The sequence below is a fragment of the Rhinopithecus bieti genome, unplaced genomic scaffold (assembly GCF_001698545.2).
Source record: "Rhinopithecus bieti isolate Rb0 unplaced genomic scaffold, ASM169854v2 scaffold_20477, whole genome shotgun sequence".
NCBI classification, from domain to species: domain Eukaryota; kingdom Metazoa; phylum Chordata; class Mammalia; order Primates; family Cercopithecidae; genus Rhinopithecus; species Rhinopithecus bieti.
Window position 1 is genome coordinate 2,197,372 of NW_016810038.1, and position 25,460 is coordinate 2,222,831.

The window sequence follows — 25,460 nt, forward strand, 5'->3', positions numbered from 1 at the left end:
AATTTGGCCTATGAACCAGGAAGCAAGCTCTCATCAGAGACGCCAAATCTGCCAGCATCTTGGTCTTGGACTTCCAGGCTCCAGAAGAGTGAGGAATAAGTTTCTGTGGTTTATAAGTAACTCAGATGAACTAAGACACCTGCGGTCCTGCCTTGGGTGGAGACTCAGTTGGGCCATGGTCCCTCCTGCAGCAAGGGAAGCCCAGGTAAGGGAACTTTCTTCTTTGCTGCCATCTAGTGTTCACATGAACCTTTTCCCAAAGGAAAAGGAAAAAGAGGAACTGAGAAAATTAAATCAAAGTCACCAAAATGTAGTCTCTGCAGTAAGAAGCCAGGCCAGGGCCAATAGCTTGGAACCACCCTCCTCCACCTCCCAGTCTCAATTCAGTCCCCTTGGAAACGCATAAGTGTCAGAGCATCCCCTGATGTCCTTGCAATGGAGGGCAGTGTGGAAGCCAGAAGTGTCCGCAGACTTGGGACAGAATGCCAGAATTTAGGGCGTGTGGAGTCAGAGTGAAGACCTGTGCCTTCTGAGGCTTGACTTTCCCAAGCTCAGGAGAGGCAGGAAACTCTCTGGGTTACTGAGTTATTGAGGGCCAGGAACAAATTATACATTAGCCAGAATAAAATGAGGTGAATGGTGATTAATTGAATGGACTTTCATGGTTTTAGGTTTCAATGGAGGAAAAAGGGAGCTATTACAAAGACCATAACAGAATGCAACATAGCACAGTTCTGCCTCCAACTTTGTACTGTAATTTATATGGCCATATCACACAAAGACTGAATATTTGGATTCATCTACAGAGATGCAGAAAGATGCAGAAAGCAGACACACAGGGTTCAGAACATGCATGCATTCATTCACCATTCATTCATCCATGCAACCATCATCTGCACTTGCTGAGTGCCTGCTGTATGCCCTGTACTGTGCCTGCACTTGGATTTGATTGTGAACACAAAGGTGTAGCCAGTTCTCAGGGGCTACTGTCTGGGGGGCAGGTGGTTAGAGAGAGGCAAACCATACAACAGACAGGGTATGTATCGCTCCTTGGGCAGCCTACAGCAACAGAACAACTCGCACAGTTTTGGAGACCAGAAGCCTGAAATTGAGAGGTTGGCAGGGTTGGTCCTTCTGAGGCTGTGAGGGAGATGCCATCCCAGGCCTCTCTCCCTGGAAAATGCTTGGTGTTCTGTGGATGCATCACTCCCATCCCTGTGTGTCCTGTTTTGCCTCTCACATGGACGCTGTCATTAGATTCGGGGCCTACCCTAATCCAGCATGAGCTCAGCTTGATCTTTAACTTACTGACAGTTGAGAGATGCTTATTCCAAGCAAGGCCATGTTCTGAGGTTCCAGGTGGATGGGAATTTTGGGAGGACACCATTCAACCCACTACAAGGTGGGGCAATGCGGTAAATGCTGGAAGATGGGGCACATGGTGCTATGAGGTCAGGGGTCAGGGCTGGCTCCCCTGAAGGAGAGACAGCTTGAGCTGTGGTCCCAAGCATGCAAAGGTATTGACCAGGCAAAGCAGGGAGGGAGAATGTTCTGGCAGGGAGAACAGCCAGGGCCAAGTCTCAGGATGGTGGGGTGGAGGGGACACCCCCTCACTCATCCCTCCACCCACCCAGCAGCACATCTTCCCACATACCAACCCTACTCGGGGAACCACAGGGCACACAGCCCCACATCTATCCCATCCAGAACATCTGCAGTACCAGCTAAAGAGGCCCCCTGTGGGATGTATCTCATCTCCTCTGGTTCTGTGGTGTCTGGTTGAGAATCATCAGTTAGATTGGAATACCTAACTCGTGTTAGGCGTACAAGGAAAATGCCCCACTGAAAGCATTTTCCACCCAAGAGTCACCTCCAGGTTGAGCGTTCACCCCATAAGGGGCAGTAAGGTCCTCAGAAAAGAGCCAGGGGCTGGGACCCAGCCCTCCCAAGCTCATGCCCAGGCTCTCCCTGTCCCAGCAGCTGACACCTCTTCCAAAAGGTGACAGTTCCCTCTTCCATGAAAGCTGGGAAGAAGCACAATGAGGATTAGGTGAGATCGCAGAGGGGAGGGCCCCAGCCCCTGGCCACACGTGTGGTAGCAACAAGCTTTGGGCCCAAAACTGGGTTCAAAAGTTTCAATCATTTCCAGGACCTGGGGCAAGTTCCTGGAGTTTCCTGAGCCTGTTTTGTCAGCTACAAATGGGGCACCTGGTGCCTACCCAACAAATGGCAATTACTGATGGTGGTTAATCAGAGGTTAGGTGATTGTAACAAAATTGTCCAACTCTGCTATGTGTCATGTGTGACACTCACAGCCTTCAAAGACAGCATGCAAGGTTTTACTCTGAAAAGTCATCATCTCTTGATAAACAGCCTACTTTTTCCCTGAGACCATCAATGTGTCCTGTTTGCAGCAGTAAATTCCAGACAAAAAATACCTAAGTTTGCAAAGTAATTATCTCTACTTGCTAGGATTATTCTGCCAGTGTGACAAAAGCTACATAAGTGTATGACTGTGGGGGCCTCTGGCCAGCTGTGCACCCCTATCTGACCACCAATGTCTGCTGTTTACTCCTGCTCTGCCTTGCTGGACAGAACTTATTGGAAAGTGAAACAGCAAAACAGAGACCAGCAGAGACAGGGAAGGAGGAAGGGAGAGAGACTGACTGAAAGAGACTGAGATTCAGAGAGAAGCACAAAGAGAAAGACAGACACATGAACATCCAGAAAGAACAGAACAGAACGGAAAGGAAAGGAAAAGAGAAAAGAAAAAGAAAAGCCAAGCCAAGCTAAAGCCAAGTCCCGTCCTGGGAACTGGCTGCATCTCTTGCATTCAGGTCCCAGAAGATGCCCCCTTTGACTCCTGCAAAGACACTCCCCTGTTTGCTTGAGGGAGACTAGGCAGTCTGCTCCTGACAAACCACAGTTTCCTTGGTAAGATCTACTCCTCTGGGCCTGCCCTGAACCCCAGTCACAGAAGCTAATGATGAGAACCAGTCCATAGTGGGTGCCCAATCAAGACTGGCTGAAGGTATGGATGGATGGATGGGTGGACAGATGGATGGATGAGTGAATGGGTGAATAAATAGACAGATGATGGATGTGTGGATGAATGTATGATGGATGGATGGATAGATGGATGGATGGATGGATCCATGGATGGATAGGGCAGAGAAAGGAAAGAGGATGGACAGGATGCATGTGGACCCACCTGTGACATTTTTTGTGGTTTTGGAGCTTGCCTTGGGTGGCGGAGTGGGCAGCAGTGGGGGGCTGGGGAGCTGGCCCACAGATCTCTCCAGAGGTCTGGGAGGACTGTCCAGGGAGTCAGACCCAGCTAAGGCTTGGGAGAGCTCATCGGTGGTGGGCAGGAGGCTGCCAGGGTCTGCTTCTTCACCACTGGATGCAGATGGCATCTTGGCTGGTTCAAAGGCAAAGCAGAGAGTTCAAAAACATGTTTCCTCTGACAGCAATGGAAATAAGAGAGCAAAGCAAGAGGGTTTGGTGGGATGGGATCGTGAAGAGCATACAGAGCAGTCACCTCACACAGGCACTTGACTTCCTGCAAGTTCAACTCTCAACAGAACCATCAGAAGCAGAGAGAGGAGGATGCAGAGAGGGAAGTCATTTCAATAGCATGAGGGATTCCATTCTTTATTCCACAAGAGGTGCATGCCATAGCTCCCACCTCACCTAGGAGCAGTGTTCACCATGCCAGATTTTGGAGTCAGACACACCCAGGCTCAAGTGGTCTCTGAACTTACTCTTGGACCTTACATTACTAAATCTCTCCAAAACTCCATTTACTCAGACATGGCATTGTGTTACCAACAGGCCCTCACAGGATTGTTTCTCAGTTTAAGCAAGAAATGGCCATGACACAGTGTAACCCTCCAGTCCATCAGCTCTCATTCGTATTTGTCTGTTTGCAGCAGCGCTAACGTCTGGTATGCCAGCCTAGGGTGGGAGTGATGACAGGAAGGATCGACTTGGAGGAAGGGTTCGGCCACCCCAGAACCCTCATCCCTCCCTTCCTAGCTGCTCATTCAGGCTCCATCCACCTCCTTCACCACCACCCTCAGCCTGCCCATCCCCAGCTTTTCCTCAACCCATCAACCCTTCCCTTTCTTATTTCTCTTTTTACCTGGCTTGGGTTCCATCATCCATTATTTCAACAACAATCTGACCAACAGTCCCTAATTTATTTGCCTGGATTCCTTTCAACTCTCTGGAAAAGTTTCATCTGGGGATGAAGCTGCCACTTGTCTGCTCCTGCCCTCGCCTAGTATTGCAGGAGGAAGAGCCCACAGAGTCCACTTCAGGACGAACTGTTGCTCTGCAGGACCCGTGGCCAGGAGCTTCCTCCTGCAGGTGCTCTGCATGACTGCTTCAGCCCTTTCTGTCCCTTCCCCACCTCCAGCTTCCCACCTTTGCTCTCCTACCACACAGCTTCACCAGCAGCTTTACAGGTAAAACTGAGGTCTTTGGACCCGGGATCTTCTTGGATTTCTGACTCAAATACAAACTGCTTTCCCCAGTATCTCTGTTCTTCCTTACCTCTGATCCAAGAGAGGTGGTCTCCCTGGGACCAGCACTCCCTCACTTCCTGCCCTCTCAGCACACTCTTGAGTGCTAAGGCCCGTGGAAGGCACCTGGCACACATCATCTTATTCAGTTTTTACAACTACCCAATGAAGACAACACAAACACTCTCCCCATTGTATGTCTGAGGGAAAAGCCTGGTGGAGCTGGAGCTTGTCCTTGGGTCACTGTGTTAGCTCCTGTGGGGTTCATTCATCTATCAGCTGCTGTTTGTGGAGGTACCCAGGAGCTGTTGGTGCTGTCCGTGGTGCTGAAAACACAGTGGTGGGGGAGGGAGTGTTAAAACAGGCCTAATTCCTGCCCGCAGAGAGCCTCCAGCTAAACACCAGATGGAAATATTGCATGCCCCTTGTATCCCATTAGCTATCATTAGTTTCTGTTCCTTTATTGCCCATGTTGGACGTTTTAAACTCTAATTCCCAGCCCTTTCTTGCGTTAAGTTCATGACAATGGAGTCCTTATCTCAGAAGGGCCAGCCCTCCTAATGCCTGGAGAACAAAATTTCTGAAAGCAGAGATGGAGTATGTGTTGTTCTCCCCCAACAACACATACTCCAACTGCAGAGGGCAGACTCAGCTCTGTGTTATGAAGTTAGCCTGAACTGAGAACAACCATAATTACAGTTGGCTCTATACTCTTTTGTTCTGCATGGATACCCACAGGAAAGTGCTGTTTTCATTTTATTTTTCTTATTACTATTAAACTGTCCTCAAAAGTGTTACTTGTTCAAAGGGGTTTAAGACTCCTGTGCTCTGACTTGTAACCTATAATGTCTAAGAGTCTACAACTCTGATTAGTTGTTTCACTTAGTAAGTTTTGCCCTGATAATAACATCAAAGTAAATATTTTGTGCTTTCTAGGTAAAAATAGTTGTGAGGTTTCATTGTTAAGTCACAGGTAAGCATAGAAATGCCCATTTTCTCTATGTAGGCTCCAGTTATAACTTGGTGGAGTTTTCTGTCTTGTGTAAATCAGCACAGGCAAGTGGACACCCTCATTCTTGGGACACCACACTTCAGAGCCCATTTCCTCGGCAGCCAAGCTCATGGCCAAGACCACCAGGCATGGGGTGAGCTCTCAGTAGCCAGCCCAGGCCTAGTTTTCTCCCAAGAAGTTTCCTCCTGGGGGTCCAACCTCTTTTCAGATATTCACACATCTATTATTCTGAAGCCCTTTAATGTGGTCCTTGCATCCACACCCTGCTTTGATTGTTTGGGTTTACAGGACTTCTTGTTCCGGATTGCTTCTTTGTGAATGGGTCATGCTCTCAGGGGACTGGTCACCCAGGACATTTCCAAAGTCCTGCTTTTGGGAGACAGCGATGTCATGGAAATGGCTCACCTCGCCTCAATTACACCAGAATCCAGCATCCCCCTCCTTCCTCCACGTGTTTGACCTATTTACAGATGAGTGACCTTGGTCTCCACCTTGCTTAGCGAGTCTCAGTCTCCTCATCTGTACAAATATCTATAAAATACCCAACCCTGCCCACTACAAGGATGGAAAGGCCAACATGAGACCATGGCAGGGAAGGTTTGTCTAGAGCTACTCAGCACTCCTCTGACTCATCTCCTCCAGGACAATGTGGCCAGCATCTGAACTGGGCTCCAAGGGTGTGCTAAGAGGTACCACCAAAGGAAGCATTACCAGGGAGGCAGAGCAGCCTGGGGTCAGTGTCCCCACTCCTGGGTCAGCCCCAGCCAATCATCTGGATCTATCTTCTATGTCTGATCTCCATGTAAAACTTCACTAGATAAGCACTGACTTGGGTCAGTTCCACATCCCTCTGAGCTACTGACATGTTGTCCCCATTGGCCTGCATCACTGACTTATCCTTCTTTTTAGGATCCCAACAAAATCTAAAATATTCTACCCAAAACCAAACCAAACAATCTTGACCTCGTCTACACTCCCAGCTAAGTTACAATTATCTGTTCCTTTGCAAAATAAACTTATGAAAGATGACTTTTAACACTGCATCTCCACCCAGCAAGCCCTGGCCCCCTCACTGAGCCAGGGCCACACCACTTAGCCATCCACCATCTTTAACACTTTCCCCTCTGGCTTCCTGACACACACTCTCCTGGATCTACCCTGGAGCCCTGGCCACCTCTGCTCAGCCTCTCTGGCAGGTGCCACCTCCTGCATATGAAAGCCCACCTGGGCTTTCCTTTCCCTTATAAAACCATCAGATCTCATGAGGCTTATTCACTACCATGAGAACAGTACTGGGGAAACTGCCCCCATGATTCAATGATCTCCCACCAGGTCCCTCCCACAACAGGTGAGAATTATGGGAGCTACAATTCAAAATAAGATTTGGGTGGGGACATAGACAAATCATATCAAGCACCATCCAAACAAAACCAGGGGCTGCCCCAGGATGCAGACCTAGGTCCTTTTCCCTGTCTACCCCTCTCACAGGTCATTCTCATCCACTCCTCTGGCTTCAGAACTGATTCCATTTCTCTGTCAACCCTGGACCGTTTCTCTGAGCTCCAGACTTCCATGTTACCAGTTGGCCACATTGGCATCTCCATCTGGAGGCCAATCACATCCAAACTTGAATCTTGGTCCCCACAACAAATTCTCCTGAGCCTTCCCTTCCCTCTCACTCATTCAACCATCAACCCATCTTGCAAATGTTATTGAACAACCATGGGTTCCAGGCACTATTCTAGAAGCTGTGGACATGGCACCAATCCAGCCAGATCCCTACTGCATTAGTCTCTTCTTATGCTGCTAAAAATAACTGCCCGAGACTGGATAACATACAAAGAAAAGAGGTTTAATTGACTCACAGTTCAGCATGCCTGGGAAGGCCTCAGGAAACTTACAAACACAGCAGAAGGCAAAGGGGAAGCAAGCACTTTCTTCACAATACTACAGGAAGAAGATGTACCAAGTGAAGGGGGAAGAGTCCCTTATAAAACCATCAGATCTTGTGAGAACTCACTCAGTATCATGAGAACAGCATGGGGAAAACTGCCCCCTGTGATTCAATTGCCTCCACCTGGCCTCTCCCATTGACATGTGGAGATTATGGGGATTGTGGGAATTATAATTCAAGACGAGATTTTGGGTGGGGACACAGCCACACCATATCATCCACTTTCACCAGGTTCAGTGCTCCATGCCCCACCAGCTGTCCAGCCAGACCAGATGCCCCACGCCACCCTTTTCTTGTCCTCTCCACCCAGTAACCACCCCTTATATCTAATTCACAGACAAGTCTCATGAACTCTACTTCCAAATAATTTCTCAGAAATATCCACTTGTCTCCCAGTGTGAGCTATCAGAACTTCTGCCTAGGCCTCCTCTCCAGCCTCTCAAGCTCCTGACAATGCGTCCCACCCCAGTGGAAACCCATTCCCCAAATCAGGGTTTGTCAGGCGTTTCCTGCAGAGGGTCAGGTAGAAAGTATTTCCAGCTTGGGCCATGTGGTCTTTGTTGCTATTACAGTCTGTTAGTATGGAGAACTCTGGAAGGCTGGCCAATCCAAACTACATCTCTCCTTGTTTCACACCAAAATAGATGTGAAGCCGCCCTGACCCTCAGTACTACCCAGCAGCACTTTCTGAGATGATGGACACATTTATTCCTTGTCCGTATGGTGGCCACTAGACCCTCATGACCACTGAACACTGGACAAGTGGCTGGAGTGACAAACAAGCTTAAATTTTAATTATTTCAAACAGCCACATGGCTAGTGACTACTGCACTGGACAGGGAGCTCTGGATTTCCCAGGACTGAGTCAATGGTCACAGTGCCACTACCTTAAGCCACAGAGTAAAGGGTAAGCCTCTGAGGTCCCCTCATTCCACCTGCCCAAGGTGGGACTCTGGGTTCCCTACCCTTCACCCTGATGGCCATGAGACTCGCCACACCAGCTAGGCTCACCAAAACCCACCTCCAGAGTCTCCCCCAATACATCCGTCCTCACCACACACTGAACCTTCACATCCTTGGCCTGCCTGATGGCTTTAAGGGCAGGAGATGGTTTTCAGCATCTCCTCTCTCCCTCCCTCCTCCCCATCTTCCCTCTCCTCTGACACCGCCCTCTGCATCTCATGTGAGTGTGCAGCCACTGTTGTATCTTGGAATCTTGTCAAAACTGAAATTTCACATCTCAAGTGCTGAATCCATTTTTGAAAAAGTGGAAGAAGACACTGGCTCTGCATGTTCTCGGCATTTGGGGGACCCACCCCTTGGGGCTGGACAAGCAGAAGCTTCTTCTAACCAAATGAAGTCTCAGCCAGAGGCTCCCACACTGTACAAACCCCAGTGCAGGGGTCAGGGCTAGGAATGGAAATACCTGAAGCTCAACCACAGCGCCACAAGTTCACGGCTTACTGGTAGCTCTTTGCTAAGCATGTTCCACTGACACCCTTCTGTGTAATCCTCATTTATTTTCCAGAGCAGGGGCTGATAAACCTTTTCTGTTCAGATGCAGACAATAAACATTTGACTTTCCAGGCTAAGAGGCAAAATCAAGAATATTATGTAGGAACTTAACAGGAGGAAAAACTCTCCCCTGCCACTTGCCTCGAGAGGGCTACCGGGGCAGGGGGCACACTGCAGCCAGTTACCACCCACTGAAGACATTCTGGAGTTCAAGGGTGGCCAGCCCAAGGATGGACGTGGAGAGCCATGGTCACTTGTACTCCACCCCCGTACACCCAGCACATCCTTGGTCTCAGCTTGGGCAGCTGGCTATGGGCCAGGTGGCTCACCAACTCCCAGATGAGGTTCCTCCACTCAGTGCCCAGTAGTTGACCAGAGCCCATGCCCCAGGAGTAGCTGGTATCAGCATAGGCCCCAGGCAGTGGTGAAGGGCAGCCACCAGTTGGGGAGACAAGTGCAGGGCTCAGGGAGGGAGGCACCTCACCGTGGTCTCCTGGCTCCCGGGACCAGCCCACTAAAGCAGTGCTCCACGGCCATGCAGACACAGACACGGGCAGTATCTGACCTGCAGTCTGCAATTTGACAGTCTCTGTTCTAGACTCACATTCCAGAACATTCCAGAAGCAGAACAAATGTTTATCTCCTGTTTGGCTCTAGAGTTTAGGCTGTAGAGTGTTACGGTGAAGATCAAACCCAGTCCTGCCACTGGGTTTGATCTATTTTTATGCTCTATGGCCTGGGAAAGTGACTTAACCTCTCTGGGCTCTGTTTTCTCATCCAAAAATATGGGGCTGTTACAAGATAATAGAGTGCACACAGAACATGATCCCTGAGTGTCACTCTCCTTTTTAATTAGTGCACTCATGGGAAGGCCAGAACTCAGCCCCTGTCCCACAACAGAAATGCTGAACAGGACCCTGTTCCCATTTGTGTCAAAACACCAGATCCTTCTGGGCTTTGTAGGGAATGCTCTGTTGCTGGTGTGGCATTCATTATTAGGCCATTTTCATGCTGCTGATAAAGACATACCTGAGACTGAGTAATTTATAAAGAAAAAGTTTAAAGGACTCACAGTTCCATGTAGCTGGGGAGACCTCACAATCACGGCAGAAGGCGAAAGACACATCTTACATGGTGGCGGACAAGAGAGAATGAGAACAAAACAAAAGGGGTTTTCCCTTATAAAACCATCAGATCTCATGAGGTTTATTCACTACCATGAGAACAGTACTGGGGAAACTGCCCCCATGATTCAATGATCTCCCACCAGGTCCCTCCCACAACAGGTGAGAATTATGGGAGCTACAATTCAAAATAAGATTTGGGTGGGGACATACACAAATCATATCAAGCACCATCCAAACAAAACCAGGAAAAGCAAAATCACCCCAAACACAAAAGCTGAAAGTCAACCCAAGTCGCCAAACCAAAGGCTCAAGGAAAATAATGGTGAAAATCATTGACAGTGTCCTCCTCCTGAGATCTGCAATATTCAGATGTACCCCCTGCCACCCACACTCATCATGGTTGGGGCATGGGGAAGCAGCAACTCCAGTCCTGGATGTTGCCACCTGGATGCCAGGAGTGACCTAGGACAGCCCCTAGTGCTTTCTGATGACCCCTCTCGCCCACCCCCAGCAAAGTTCATGGGAGGTTTACTTTTGAAGAGAAAGCACCTGACCTTTCAGGACAGCAGTGTGCACCACTGAAGAGATCCCAGGGGCTCCTGTAGGTGTAGACCGTCACCCACGGGACACCACGTTCTGGGCCCCCGTGAGGTTTCCCTGAACTTGTCCAAGGTCAAGGAGAGAAGCAGGGCCCAGACTCCAGCACTCACATGACGCATTTGCCACTCAAGGATATGGCTTTGTCGGCCATTAGATGACATCTGTCTGTCATAGAATTATCCACAACACAGAGCGACTGAGCCCAGACGTGGCCAGCTCCCTCGGGTGCTGAGGTGCAGAATGTGGGAAGAGAACAGACAGCATCAGACACAAAGCATCAAACAGCGGGTCCTCTTGGGCTCTGCAGTAGAAACTGGAGAACTAAGGACCATGTTGCCTCACGGTGGCCTCAGGCTTTAACTCCTTCTATCACAAAACACTGAGGCCCAAAGCAGAAAATTAAAAGTCAGTAACACAGGGGTTGGCTCCGAAGACCAGGCTGTTAACCTTCATGGAAGGGATTGCAAACTCCAACATCCAAAGTGCCAGGCCCATCTACAGGGACAGACTCTGTTCAGCTCCAGTGACCCTGGCTGTGTGACAGCAGGGATCCGGGGGGCCTGAACTTTGACAACTGAAAGGAAACTGCACATCTGGATTTCTGTGAACACGCCTGATTTTTAAACATTGGCTTGCAAATTTTTTAACCAGTACATTTAATGTCCCTGTGTTAAGCTACACCCTGTTTATAGGGGTGTTGCTCATGGCCAAGCTTCTGAACATTGACCTGGTGTTATGGAGGTGAACAATGTCCCTAGTGCAGGATCCCAGGTCTGTAGGGCTGGATGAGGCCTCGGGGTTGTCCCAGCCATAGCAAACTGCAGGTGACCCCACATCCCAAAACACACGTGCTACTAGAGAGATGGCCTCTCTGGGAGCATCTGTAGGCAGCTAAATACTGTGTGTTAGTACGTCCCTTTCCAAGGGTTGTTTTTGACAATGAAGACGACAGAATGGACATATTGGATGGTGACAGATGGCCCAGATGATGGTGACAGATGACCAATTATCGGACAGATGACAATGAGGACAGGATGACAATGACGACATGATGATGGTGACAGATGGACAATGATGACTGCGATGGATGGGGATGGTGACGATGATGATGATGACAATGATGATGGTGACTGTAAGTAACCCTGCAGGCAAGTACCGCTAGTTGGCAGCGGAGTAACACTTCCAAGTGCTCGGTGTGGGTTAAGACGGAGATAAGCCTTTCCTGGGGATCACTTAATTTAATTTTAGCGACCCTGGGAGGTCAGTGTGACTACTATCCTCATTTCACAGCTGATCAAACAGGATCAGAGCGGTTAAGTCACTTACCCATGGCTCCACAGCTCAGTCAGGAGTTCAGACCTGTGTCTCACCTGATGTCAAAGATGTCCTCTGTTTCCAGTTATTTGGACCAGTTGTTTGACCTGTGTGCCAGCATCTCATCATGGGCATGAGATCTCTGGGGGCTGCTTCCAGGGCTAAGTAAGCTAATGAATGTGGAGTCATTAGCAGAGCACTCTCCCCAACCCTGCCTGCAGGCAGCCACCTGTGTCAGCTCGTTATCCCCAGCGTGATGACAAATGTCACTAACTGCTAATAAGCCAGCTGCATCCCTAAGGAATGGAATGGTCTTTCTTAAACCAGATTTGTGGCTCCTGCTTTAGACATTTTGGACATTCCTCTGTGTTTTCTATACTTCTGTTTGCTATATTTTACTTTAAGTGAATTCACATTTTTATCTCTGTTTATAAGAAAAAGCAAATCTCTATAATTGCCCAAAATGAGAAGTCAGTACTTCTTGCCCTAATTAAAGTATTTTCATTATTAATGTTTAAACATTTTCATTATTAATTAAACATTAATAATGTTTTCTCATTGTCTGTCCACATGCCATTCACAAGAAGTCATCTCACAAACCCCAGGGGCACAAGACCCACACTGGGGAAGCCGGGAATGAGACAAGTCCCCGGGGAACCACGCACGTCTCCAGTATCCCTGCCCCCAGGTCTTGCCAGGTCACCAGCAGAGCGCTTCCTACAAGGCAAATCCCATTGTCTCTCCATCCCTGGGGGTTCCAGCTGCCCTCAGGGAAAACCTGCCAGGCCAACTCTCTCCAATCTGTGGGCTGTTTTTTATTTTAAATTTTTTTGAAACAGGGTCTGGTTCTGTCACCCAGACTGGAGTAAGTGGTGTGATCAAGGCTCACTACAGCCTTGACCTCCCGGTCAACCAAAAACAAAAAACAAAACTGTTTTGTAGAGATGGGGTCATGCAATGCTGTCCAGGCTGACTTTGAACTCCTAGGTTCAAGTGATTCTCCTGTCTTGGCTTCCCAAAGTGCTGGAATGATAGGTGTGACCCACCTCACCGAGCCCTGGGCTGTTTTTAATCATTACAGTTCCACTGACAAGAGCTGCACCCTTTCACCATCGACGCTGCTTTTGTGCTATGAGGGTAGAGGCAAGTGACTGCGTCAGACACCTCCAGCCTGCAGCGCTGATGCTCTTTCCTCTCTGGCCCTTTTCAGAAAAGGTGTGTGTTCCTGTCCCCTGTCTTTGCATGTTATTCCCCTTTCTGGGATACTCTGCACCTCACTCTCTGCCTGGCTGATTCCCACTCCTCCCTCAGGCCTCATTCAGGAGAGGGTCCTTGATACAAATGTGTAATCTCAACAGACCCACTCTGCTCTCAGGAACCCATCCTCACACCCAGCGTCTGGAGAGCGAGCAAGACCCTGTGTCTGAGGTCAGAAGAGGGCGCTGAGGGGAGCAGGCACAGGCCCTGAGCTGAGCTACAGAAACCACTGCCAAGGAGAAGTGTGAGCCCCAGCGGGGGCTGGGAGCAGCAGCCCTGGCTCCCTTGGGGAGGCTCATGGGCCATACACAAGGGCTGGGCTGCGGGGACCACACCATGGCAGGAAAGCCAGGCTCTGCTCAGCCATAAGAACCATGCCAGCCCCAAAGTCAGATACCTGGGGCACACAGAGACCTGTGTGTGTGGAGGGGGCCTCTGCGTGAGAGCTGGGACCCTCCAGGGGTCACAACTCTCAGACCCCAAATTCCAAGCCAGGTGAAACTGGAGAGACACAGCCACACCCGAGGAGGGCTGAGCATGCCTCTGGGCAGGTGCCTGCTAGCGCTGCAGCGGTGCTGTGGACGGGTGGCCTGCGAGGCTGTGGGTGTCACCCTTCTGTGGCAGAAGGAAGCCCCAGGCACAGTGCACCCGCTCTGAAGCAGAAGCCTACCAGGCTGTCCTGGGGCCTGGATTTCCAACTTCCTACACTCACGGAGAGATGCGTTCACCTTCCCACCCCCAAACTGTGTGAGACTTGTTTATAGCCTGAAATTTTATGAGACAACAGGATTCCAAGTCAACAGTGAAGCTCCAAAAGAATCGCTCTGCCAGGTGGGAGAGGAGGAGGAGCTGGTGAAGCGCCTGCAGGTTTCTGTGGCCAGTTCCTGCTTTCCTCCCTTCTGTCCTTCCTTCCTTCTCCCCATCCTTGGGAGGTGCCCTGGTCTATTCAATTAAAATAAAAACCACCACCACTACCCAAAGCCCCTACTGCCTTTGATAATAGTCGCTTTACACAGCAGACACTGTGCTAAGTTCCTCCCACCCTCCAAACAACCCTGATGTAGGTCCATTACTTTTCCCATTTAACAGAGGGAAACTGAGGCTTGGAGCAAGGCACCAAGCCCACCTCCCCTCAAGAAGCAGCGGAAGAGTCCTGCATAGGCTGCAGCACGCTGAGCCTGCATCAGCACCGACCAGCTCCCAGGCATGCACACACGCAGGGACTTAAGCATCTTTTAGGCCAAGAGGACCCCTGTGGCAGGATTTCGGCCATAGGAAAGTCCCTCAACCCTACGTCCTACCCCTTTTCGGGTCACTAAAATCCCCCCACTGGGCACTTGCCCCTCCAGAGAGCACTTTCCTGCCTAGAAGCTCCCAGAGAAACCCAAAGACGCCCTGGGAGCGGGGGGAAGATGTGCCAGGGAGATGAACATCGTTAAGTACCTTCACTTATTGGCTGTGCCAGACTTGGAAAGAGACAGTAGAGAAAAGTGCCCCAGCAAACCATCCAACCCAGCCAGGTAGCACAGCATGGCAGCGCATTGAGCACGGGCCTGGCTCTCTTGAGAACAATGTTCTACGAGGGCCGTTGCCTAAGCTATAGCCAGGGACACCCGTAGGGACGTATGGCCATTCTAGGAGAAGCTCAACTTAGTGCGGTCTCCAGTCAGTACCTGCATCGTCCAAGTGGGCGGCTGAGGACAGTGGCTTGTCCAGGGAGACCTGGTCCTTCCCAGTGGCCAAGGGGCTTCCAGGCTGGGCATCTTCTGAAGTCAGCATCTCCGACTTGGGAGTAGGTGGTTCACTCTGCACAGATCGGGGTCCTCCATCGGGGTTGCACGTTTTGCTTTCAGCATCTACAAGGAAATGTAGCTGTCAGCCAGGCCTGCACCTCTCTCCCTTCATCCCTTCCACCATCCCAAGAGCCTTCCTGAGGAGTATCCATTCTATGCTCTGGGTGGTCCCCCACCTCTCTCCCCCCACCACACACCAGGGGACAACAAACGGTGATTGCTGTAGACCTCTGAGATGCAGGGGTGGTTGTGGCTGCAGAAAACCAACTCACCTCTGCACCCACCACTCGACCCTCAGCCAGGCATTAAACAGGTGTTTACTGATCACCCACTACGTGTCTGGCACTGTGATAGACCCTGGCAAGGTGGAGGTTAATAAGATACAGTCCTTGCCCCCAGGGCGCTCACACTCTAAGGAAGCCACGCAGATGACCGCACATGGTACCATGAGCCCAGAACGGGGGCACACCCATGGATGGAGGGGACACAGAGCCGGGGGTCCCTAGGTCTGACAGGCAGCCCTCCCAGAAGAGGAGGCACTGGCAGGGCATAAGGAAGGATCTGGTGCTTCGCCTCTCTTGAAGCTTGGCTGCTGCAGCCTCTGAGGGTCCGGCCCTTCACTTGTCATCCCTGGGGTTGCACCTTAATGGTGAGGGGCTCAGCACTCGGAGAGCAAAAGAAATGGCCCAGTTACCCAACTGTAGGATGGCAGGGCCCTCGGCCAGCAAGTCACAGTCACGTCACTGAGATGCACGTTACAGCTCCACGCACAAAGCCTCCACATGGCCCTGCAGGACTCCTCTCAATCCCTACAGCAGTTCCTGGAGGCCTGGTGCAGAGGGCAGTGTGACCTGCACATGTTGACACAGCCACGAGGTGGCCGTTTGGGGGATGCCAGCCTGCCCTGACCTCCTTCCACATGCCTCCCATCCTGGCAGTGGAAGGAAGAGGCAACATTTACTTCAGGGTCGGGGTCCATAGGACCTGGTCAATTCTGATTCCCACCTGCCATCCCTGTGTCCTTCAACAGTGTCCCTTTCACTCCTAAGTGTCCTGTTTGGACAACAGTATACAGTCACCCTATCATGCGTCCCACCACCTGCAAATGGCATTTTGGGCCCAAATAGCAAATTCCTCTGGATCTCAATTTCCTTACCTATAAAACGGGGATAATATTTCTGCTTGCTTCATGGCAACATTACGAGAATTAATGGAGCTCAGGTATGGAATGTGTCTGGCATAAGGTGTGCACTTTACGTATGCTTTCTGTCATGTTGGTGGTGATGGTTTCTGACAACGAGAAGAGGAGGGTGACAAGAGTGATCTGGCCCTTGGTCTGCACCTTTGGGCCCATCTGCTAACAGCAGGCTTAGGACAGAACCGTTTCTCCCTCCACAGAGTCCTCACCACACCCAGGACTCACGCCAGACCCATTTCCTGCCTGGGGCCCTGGAAGAGATTTGAGCTGTCATCACTGCCGATCAGATTCCCTCTGCTGCGCATGTCTCCTCCGGAGAGAATGAAAAGGTCAGCCATGCCATAAGTCTGGAGATTTGGGGCCGGACGATCTCATCCATGCAGACGTGTCAGTTGCCCAGAGGTCCAGGCGAGGCTGGCAGGCTCTTCCCATAAGGCGCAGATGGCAAACGTGCCAGGCTCTGTGGGCCACGTGCCGTATGCCCCGTGCTACAACTCTTCCTTGATTTTTTGTTTAATTTTTATGAAAGTCTTTCCTATTTAAAAAGCATTCTTAGCTCAAAGGCCACATAAAAACAGGTCCTGAGCCAGATTTGACCCTTAGCTATAACAGCCCGCCAACCCAGATACAAGCCAAGAGAGCTCACCAAGTAGACAAAATCAGAGGTCACAAAGCTCAAAACTGAATCAGCCCCTTCTCGTGACTGGTTTCCTCGTACTTGACATGCAACTGCGACAGCACAGCTTACCCGGCCCCTGGCCACACACAGGGAATGTGAGAGCTGGCGTGAAGGAGCACAAGGCTCCGCCAGCTTGAGCTTCACACCTACCCTGTGTGACAGGCAAGGCTGCCACCCACCGCTGGCAGTTATGGACACCACACCTTAGAATGCACAGGTCTTTTGCTGCCACGCCTGTCACTGCTGTTAATAAGGATGCCTCCATCATCAGCAGCAGCAGCAGCATCAAACTCATCACAGCCACCACCATAAAAGGGTCAGAACATTGAACCTGGAAGGCCCAGAGGTCTCCAGACTCAAAAAAGCACCACACCCCTCCACAGTCTGAACCTTCCCCTGCTTTTGCAGCTTAGCAGCCCTTGCAGGACTTCTCTGGGCTGCGGTCAGAGCTCCAGCTGATAATCATGTTCAATGAAAAGTTTCAGTTCCCAAAATAGCCCTGGTGGCAGGGCTGTTGCTAAGAAACGCGGGTTGGGGAGGGGTGGGGGGAGTGGTGGGAGCCCAGGCCCTGCTCCTCTCCCTGGAAGGTCAGCCTCCCCCTGGCCACTCTCCTTCCAGGGCTGCAGAAGGGAGCACAGAGCAGTGCGCCTGAGCAGCCACAGTGAGAGGGAACGTGCTGCAGACATGCACACGCACTCAGATGCGCATGCAGGCACACACGTGTACAGTCATGGCACATGTATGTGCACGGTGCAAGCACACGTGGGTGCACATGTGTGCACGTGCATGTGTGTGCACACATGCAGACATGTGTCCCCCGGCGTTCCTACCACATGGAAACCAGACAGACTTGATTTGTCACTGTCCAATTCCCTGAGGAAAGAATGCCTAGTCAATCTCAGGTCACTGAACACAGCACAGAGTAACAAACTCTCTTCTTTTATACCCAATGACAGGGTAGGAAATTCCTTAAATTATTTAAGAAAATGCCAAGTCAACGCATACAGGGAGATGGAGGAAAGCCATTCAGAACATAAACAGTATCTGGCACAGAGAAACGTGGGCTGGGCGAGGGGGCTGGGGAAGGGGACCCCTTGTGCTAGAGATTTGGTCTGGTCTCGCTTGGTCACGGATATCTCAGAGGAGGGCGGAAGGAGCACTGAAGACAGCAGAGGGGTCCCCTCTCCCCTCCCCGGGACACAACTGGCCCCACTGCACACATCTAGTAATGTAATAATGCCACCAGCAGGGTCCTTCCTAGGTCCAAGCTGATGACTAGTCACAGAACAGGAGGGGATGGGGTCGGAGTGGTCCATAAAACGGACCATCGATCATAAAATAACACCCCAGAGGGAGCAAACTCATGCCCTGGACGCTGCCTCAACCCCCAGGAGCTGGTGGGCTCTTTTCTGCCGGCCGTTCCCAGAGGCCAGCTCCCTCCACCAGGCTGCCCACCTGCTTCAGGGCCAGCTCCAGGGTGTCCGACGTGTATGCACACGCGTGTGCATACGTGCGCGTGTGCAGGGCAGAGGGCAATCCTGGGATTTGTAATGGCCAAGCAAGTTCAAATGTGAGTTTTGATGGGGTTCAATTGAGGCTCCGGGGCCACGGACAATCCACTCCCGCAGCCTCACAGGGCCTGTCCCGCATGAAGTCCCGGCCACCTTGCAGGGAGGCTCCTGAGCCTGGCCGGCCACAGGAGGGCGCCCCCGGCTGCAGCTGCGCCCCTGCCGGCCGCGGAAGGCGGTGGCTGAAGCTGGTTCCTTAACCCCAAAGCCGGGAAAGCGCTTCTGCTCCTTACCCTGGAGAGTCCTCACACCCACAGCAGAGGCGGCGGCACTGCGTGCCCACCCCGGAGCGGCAGCCCTCACGCCGGGTCCTCCCCTGAGCCGGAGAGGGCAGGTGCACAGCCACCACCACCAATTCCAGTCATCCTGTAAGAGGGTCTGACCTCAGGTCGACCCAGTGAGAACAGGCATTTTTGAAGCCAGTGCAGGACGGAAACCGCGGTGCAGGGAAGGATTTAGCCCGGAGCCTGTGGCCAAGCATCTGCATGGATCCTGTTATTACTGCACGTTGATTACAGGTTGATTACAGGTGGCACGCAGGAAAGGATTCAAGCAGCACAGAAGAGTCGACTGTGAACAGCAAGTCCAAGTCCCCTCTCAGAGCAACCTCTGCTGCCCCGTGCCTGATATTTCCCTGCAGAGACACTCGGGCTCCTGGCAGACCTCACCCACTCGCACTGTGGCTGCCCCAGCCTCCCGCAGCAGCGTGGTTATGCCTCTGCCACCCCAGCCGGTGTGTGGGCAGGGAAGATGGGAGGCGTCTTGACCCAAGCCCCTCTCCCTCTCCCTCCTTTCCTCCAGCACAACCCACCATCTCAAGGTCCCTTCCACCGCGGGGACTTGCTCTTGCTGCTTCTGGGGGCTGGAAGTCACTCCCTGCTTCCCTGTCTCTTGGCTTTTCAACCTTCCTGCATCAAAGTTGGAATCAGCTGTGGAGGATGAGGAAGCGCTGCTGCCTGGGTCCCACGCCCAGAGCATCTAATTTAATTGTTGCCTGAGCGGTGGAGGGTTTTTAAAGCTCTCCAGGTGATCCTAATATGCAACAAACTCGGAGAATCAGGCTAGGTCCTCCTGCCCACCTGTGGACCGCACTCAACCATCTCCTGGCCCCGGAGGACCAGGTCAGGTCCTGTCTCGTGTTCTTAGGGTGCCATGTCCTTCACCACACTCATCGCCATCGTGAGTAGCTGACTCTATGTGGGATTATCTAATGGTCCCACTGGATGTGCGTTCAGAACAGTATTTTGCTCACCTGTGTCCTCAGCAGCTAGCACAGACCCTGGCACATAGTGGGCCCTCAATAAAATGTCATGGCATCAATTTAGGAGTGCATTTGCCCTCTCAAGGAAAGAGACTGTGTTTCAGGTCACTCTAGTCCCTGGTCCATAATCATTTAGCAAGAGAGAAAGTATGGAAGGTAGAGATGAACAAACCACAACATGGAGGCCACTCCAGTCCCCGCACCTGGATTTGACATCTTTAAATGGTTGACAAAATTATATAAAATTCAAAGGCCAGTGGCCATAAGTTTTCTTGGGACACAGCCACGCCCTCTCATGCATGATTTGTCTCTGGCTGCCTTTGGGCTACAAAGGCAGAGACAAGTAGTTGCAACAGAGACTGCACAGCCCCCTAAAATATGCGCTATCCGACCCTCTCCAGAAAAGGTTTGCCGACCCTGATCTAAAGTGATTCTGTAAGACCGCGGGTGTGTGATGTCGCCGTCAGAGGCACGGAAGCCAGAGACCAGGCTCCCACGGCAGCAGGGTGAAAGCCATGCTGTCAGCCTGGCTGCAGCCAAGCATGCGTCTCCAGCCTCTGTTCCGACTTCATCAGAAAAAATCATCTTGCAAAAACTCAGAGTGGAAAAAAGCCAATGCTCCTAGATGTTTTCCCCTTTAATTATTCAAACTATAGCTTCATTTTTGAGAGGAATCAAGTCTATATACTTACTCTTTCCTCAACAAAAGTAATATATTTTTAGAATAGATGAAAAAAGACCCTAGCATTGTTTTCATCTTCCTTTCTCCTTCCCTAAGATCCAAAGTCATGCCTGTTGGCAACATATTCAAAATGCCGAAGTTTGGCACTTTTTTGTCCCATCCAAATTAAAATCCTCCAGATTTCTAACTCAGCAACCGCATTCCACCAAATCTGAGTATCACAACAGAGCGTTAAACATCTGAGTGCCATGGGACTTGACACCAAGCTTTCCTCGCACATGTAAGGTTTTATTATCACTATTAAGCAATTTCCCATGTAGATTTCCTCTAAAAATAGCATCATCAAAATACTTCACTCTTTGAGTCTAAAGAAAGGAAATGATGACAAGGCTTGGGCCCACAATCGGGTTTGTGCGCTGACAGGCCCTGCTGCATAAAATCTGGATTCATTTATTTCATGAGCTTCCTTCCTAATTCCTGATATTTGGGCCAAATTACAAAGACACTAGTAATATTTTAAGGCTGAAGCAGGGAGAGAGGAATTCAATATATTCATGCAAGCCTCAGGAAATTGGCTGTGCATGGCTAGATTCCTTAGGAGGCCAGAGCTTGGTCCAGCTCCAGACAGTCTTCCAGAGGAGTGAGGTTTTATGAAACCTCCTAACCAAGATTTAGCCTCTCAGGGAACTGGAAAGCATCAAGGGCTAGTGTTAGCATCCAAGTCCTGGGCCTCACACCTCCAGGAAGCCATCACAAAGAGAAAGACTTGGGAATTAAAGAACTCTGTTCAGTTAATTGCATGAGCGATAATAACTGGCCTTCCTGAAAGATGGAAGCAAAGACGATTATGTAGGCACCACTGAGATTAAACTCTCTAGACCAGAGATCAAGATATGAGGATTTGTTCTGCGTCTCTGTTCTCAGGCTGCAATGACTTGGGGCAGTCACCACCCAGACCCTCACACTCCTCATCTGCAAATGGGATAACCACTGCCCCCATCCTCAGGGATGCTGGGAAGACCAATGAGACAGGGCATGCGGAATACCCCACCCAGCCCCAGCATGTCCTGAATGCTTTCTACATGATGGTAGTAGGAGTAGGTAATAGTGGAATTAAAAATAATTTGCACAAATGGAGAATTGAAATGTGAATATGAAAAAAAAAAAGTTAATGCTGAAAAAACCATTGCTGCTACTTTAAAGGAATTGGGATAAACCACCAACTTTTTCATGCACAGCCAGCTCTGTTAGACATTCCCCAGGGAGTCATGTCACGAGGGGGAGCTCTTCAGCTAAGTAATGGGGTCTCCCATGCCCTTGGGGGCTGGACCAATGGAATGGCTCCTGACATGAGGCATTTCTCCAACCTTGCAGGCTTCATCTGGACACAGCCCTCTTCTGATTCTACTCCGTTTCTGATGGGCTTCCTGGATTCATGTGAGACTTTTCATTCCGCATTCCCAGCACCGTGCCCTTCCAAGCCAGGGGCGGGTCCCACTTACCCTGCTCCATCATCTCCAGCAGTCCCTTCTTGATGAGCTCCTCTCGGCCTTGCCTGCCGGCCATCTTCTTCTCCAGCGCTGCCCAACACACAAACACACAGTGAGTCTTGGGCAAAGGTGTCAATGGGCCCAAGCCACAGCCAATGCCAGGCTCAAGTTTACAGACCAAAAACAGTGAGCTAGCAGGCGCCTCAGGCTTAGGGGCCTGGTCCACTGGCAAGGCCCAACTTTCTTACAAAGCACTCTGCTAAGCAATGTACATAAACCACAGCTAAAGCGCAGTGCACACCGTGGATATTCTACAGCAGTCGTTTCTGTGATGTATCTGGAAAGCCCCTCCACATATAACGCCCCTCTCTAAGTTAGCTCCCACCAGCCATTCCTGCCCTTCACCAAATGCTGCTTAACTTACCAACCAAGGAAAGCGCCCTCCCTCTGCCCCCAACACCTCAGGCTCCTTTCTGTGGTTCCTGTTAGCCTTTGCTAAGTGCCTCCTGGTCCCTGTTAACATCCACTCAGATGAGATTCTTCTGTGTGGCTCTCTCACTAGAGCTTCTTCCAATAAACACAGGTTAAAAGCTTCCAGTCTACCAGATGGACAGAAAGGGAGGAGGCCAGCCCCCAGTCCCCTTCCACCAAGCCTAATTTGCCAGATCTTTCCCAATTCCACTTTCAGAATAGCCTTTCCTGCCTCCCCTTCCCGGAGCAAAACACTTGAGCGATGCCCCCCGCCTTCTCCCATTCTCCCTCCGCTCACAGGCAGGCCTCAGGCTGCTTGACAGTCATCTTCTTCCTTCCATCAGGAAAACTGTTTGCCTACAGGTGAGCCCCAATTTCCAAATACAAGACTACATAACCACCTCAACCCTTTCTTTAAAAGATGCACCTTTGCAAGGGCTGTTTCCCCTGCTGTGATGCTTTTCCCCGCCTTTCCCAATGAACCAATTACATCTCAGCTCAATGCAGCTCAATGCAGCCTCCTCACCTGGGTCTTCTCGGCCCACTGGGCCCAAAGCAGTGGCCGCCCTGCTCATCTCCACCCCAGGGCCTGTCCAGTGATCCTGCCATTAAGCCTGGATCACAGAGAGTCCATCAGTGTTCTGTGTGTGCAAGGGGCCCTGCCAGATGCCGGGGACCAGACAGAGTCAACCCACCTGGCTGAGCTTAATGTCTAGGTGGGGAGGCAGATGACAAACAGGCACTGGCAATGGAATTATTTCACGTGTTCAAAAGTATTTCCTGAGCATCTGCTACGTGCCAAGTGCTGAGCTGGGTGCTGGGGAGTCACAGAGGGCAGAACCCCTGCAGCCTCACGGTCACAGGTGTGGGCTCCACTGGGGGAACAGGCCATGGTGACCAGGTGTTCAATCTATCGAAACCCCTTACACATTTACTGAACACCTACTGTGTGCCAGGCACCATGTCAGGCACATGAGATTCTGCCGTGAGCAAGACAGGCACAGCCTCTGCCTGAGGCCAGCACAGGTGGGAGGACAGATGGCAAGTGTCTAGAAATGGGTGAGGAGGGATAAGTCAAGCCCGGGGTGGGGGATTGGTTGGGGGGAAGTTGTCTGGGGAAACCCATCCCACCCTTGACCTCCGGGGTGGCTTCTCTGAGGATATTTACCCTAAAGCCAAAGGATGAAAAGGGAAACCCAAACACAGCAGGGTGGGGACATTTTTGGGCAGAGAAAACAGAATTTCCTTTCTGTGGTCCCAATTTCCAAGCCAATTTCCAGGTGCCAGAATTGTGGATAAAACTGACAAAGTGAATGCTGACCTTGGGAGGTGTCAGCAAGAGGCTGCAGCTAGGTTCACAAAGCAGATGAGAAGAACAGGGGTGGAGGCCTCGAGCTCTGAGTGGACCCCATCCCCAGGCCAACACCAGGCGGTGCTCATGGTGATCAGCCTCAGACATCACAGGTCTTTGCCTGCACTGACTCGAGGACTTCCCAATGACCCAAAGACACAGCTGCGAGGATCTACTCTCCCCCTCTCGGGGATGGGGACATCAGTGGTGGTGCAGCTTGTAAAGGTGGTACAGCATGTAAATGGCTGAGTGGATCTCAGCCACCCGCCAGGGCAGGCATGGACTGAGATGCTGCTCCACCCTATAGCCGTGAGAGCCATGTTCAGCGTGTTCCCCCAGCCTTGCCTGCCAAAACCACTGTTTGCTACATATTTCTCTTCCAATCATCTTTGTATTCACTTCAGCTCATCCTAACCCGTGATGCCCGTGAAATCAGGAATTTGATATGCTGAAACAAATAACACCCCCCCTCTTTAAGGGAAAACAGTGGTTTGGAATAAATAAACAAGATGCAGCACTGTTCCTCGAGTTTCCAAACGCCCAAATGATGGTCCTGAAGGTGGGGATGCTGCAGGTAATAACCTCGAGAACTCCAATGCCCTAGGAGGGTCCCCAGAGCATCTTGCTGGTGAACTCACACAGCACAGCTTGGAGTAGGCCAAAGAACCCAGAGTCCTCAGAAGACAAACCTCAGCCTTCCAGTCCCACTGCTGGGGGCAGCAGGCCTCTGAGAACATCAGAGACCCACCTGAGGTCACGGAGGTCACTCTGCTCCAGTTCCCCGGCCTTTCACTGCTGCACAGACGTGCCTTCCCCAGCTCAGTGCCTTTGCGAGGGCTGTTCCCACTGCTGCGATGCTTTTCCCTGCCTTTCTCAATGAACCAGTGACATCTCAGCTTAATGGAGCCTCCTCACCTGGGTCTTCTGAGACCACTGGGCCCAAAGCAGTGTCCACTCTGCTCATTTCCACCCCCAGGGCCTTCTCATTGATCCTGCCATTAAGCCTGGATTGCAAAGAGCCCATTGGTGCCATGTGTGTGCAAGGGGCCCTGCCAGATGCAGGGGAACACATGGACCCTGCCCACCTGGCTGAGCTTAACATCCAGTGAGGGGGGCTGCCTTGCAGTCTCGTCAGAGTCTGGAATTGACTCGCATGCTGGTTCACTTGGTGGCTTCCACACTTTGTCACTTGACTCCCTACTTTGCAGAAAGCTCTGGGTGGGCAGGGCCTGGGCCCCTCCTGTTGGTACTGGGCACACAGGAGGTGCTCAAGATCTGCTGAATGATGATGCTTGTTCTGTTTTCATTTCAACAAGAATTCATCTATCAACTTCTTGGTTGGTAAAAAAAAAATAGTAATAATTTTGTAAATCATGCACAAAAGCATGAGTGGAGGGCCTGCTGTTGGTGTTGACCACCGCTCCTGCCATGGGCCTGGGCGCTGTAACACCTGGCCTTCGTCTCCACCATCCTCAGTGCCTGGAACCTGTGCCTCTTCAGAGCTGGAAAGGAAATGGGACCCCAGGGACCACCCGAGGGAACAGCCTGAGACGGGCACTCGCCAGGGCTGGTTCCTGAGACCCAGGACTGATTCTACATCAGCAGCTCCCTCACTAATTGTTTTTAGGTGTCGCTCACAGGTGTGTGGCTTGGAAGCGGGGG

The 25,460-nt window shown here is 51.2% G+C and overlaps 1 protein-coding gene across 7 annotated transcripts in view; it reads right to left on the bottom strand.

The window, feature by feature from the left end:
* PHACTR3 (phosphatase and actin regulator 3) overlaps positions 1-25,460 on the bottom strand; it is a 288,306-nt gene that overhangs the window by 78,120 nt on the left and 184,726 nt on the right. For 6 of the 7 annotated variants that reach the window (XM_017891227.1, XM_017891225.1, XM_017891223.1 and 3 more), the window contains exons 3-5: positions 21,989-22,066; positions 14,979-15,161; positions 3,212-3,421 (exon numbers count right to left, since the gene is read on the bottom strand). In XM_017891227.1, coding sequence (XP_017746716.1) covers positions 3,212-3,421; positions 14,979-15,161; positions 21,989-22,066 — 471 coding nt within the window. The remainder of the gene's footprint in view (positions 1-3,211; positions 3,422-14,978; positions 15,162-21,988; positions 22,067-25,460) is intronic. The other variant, XM_017891228.1, reaches the window with a different exon arrangement.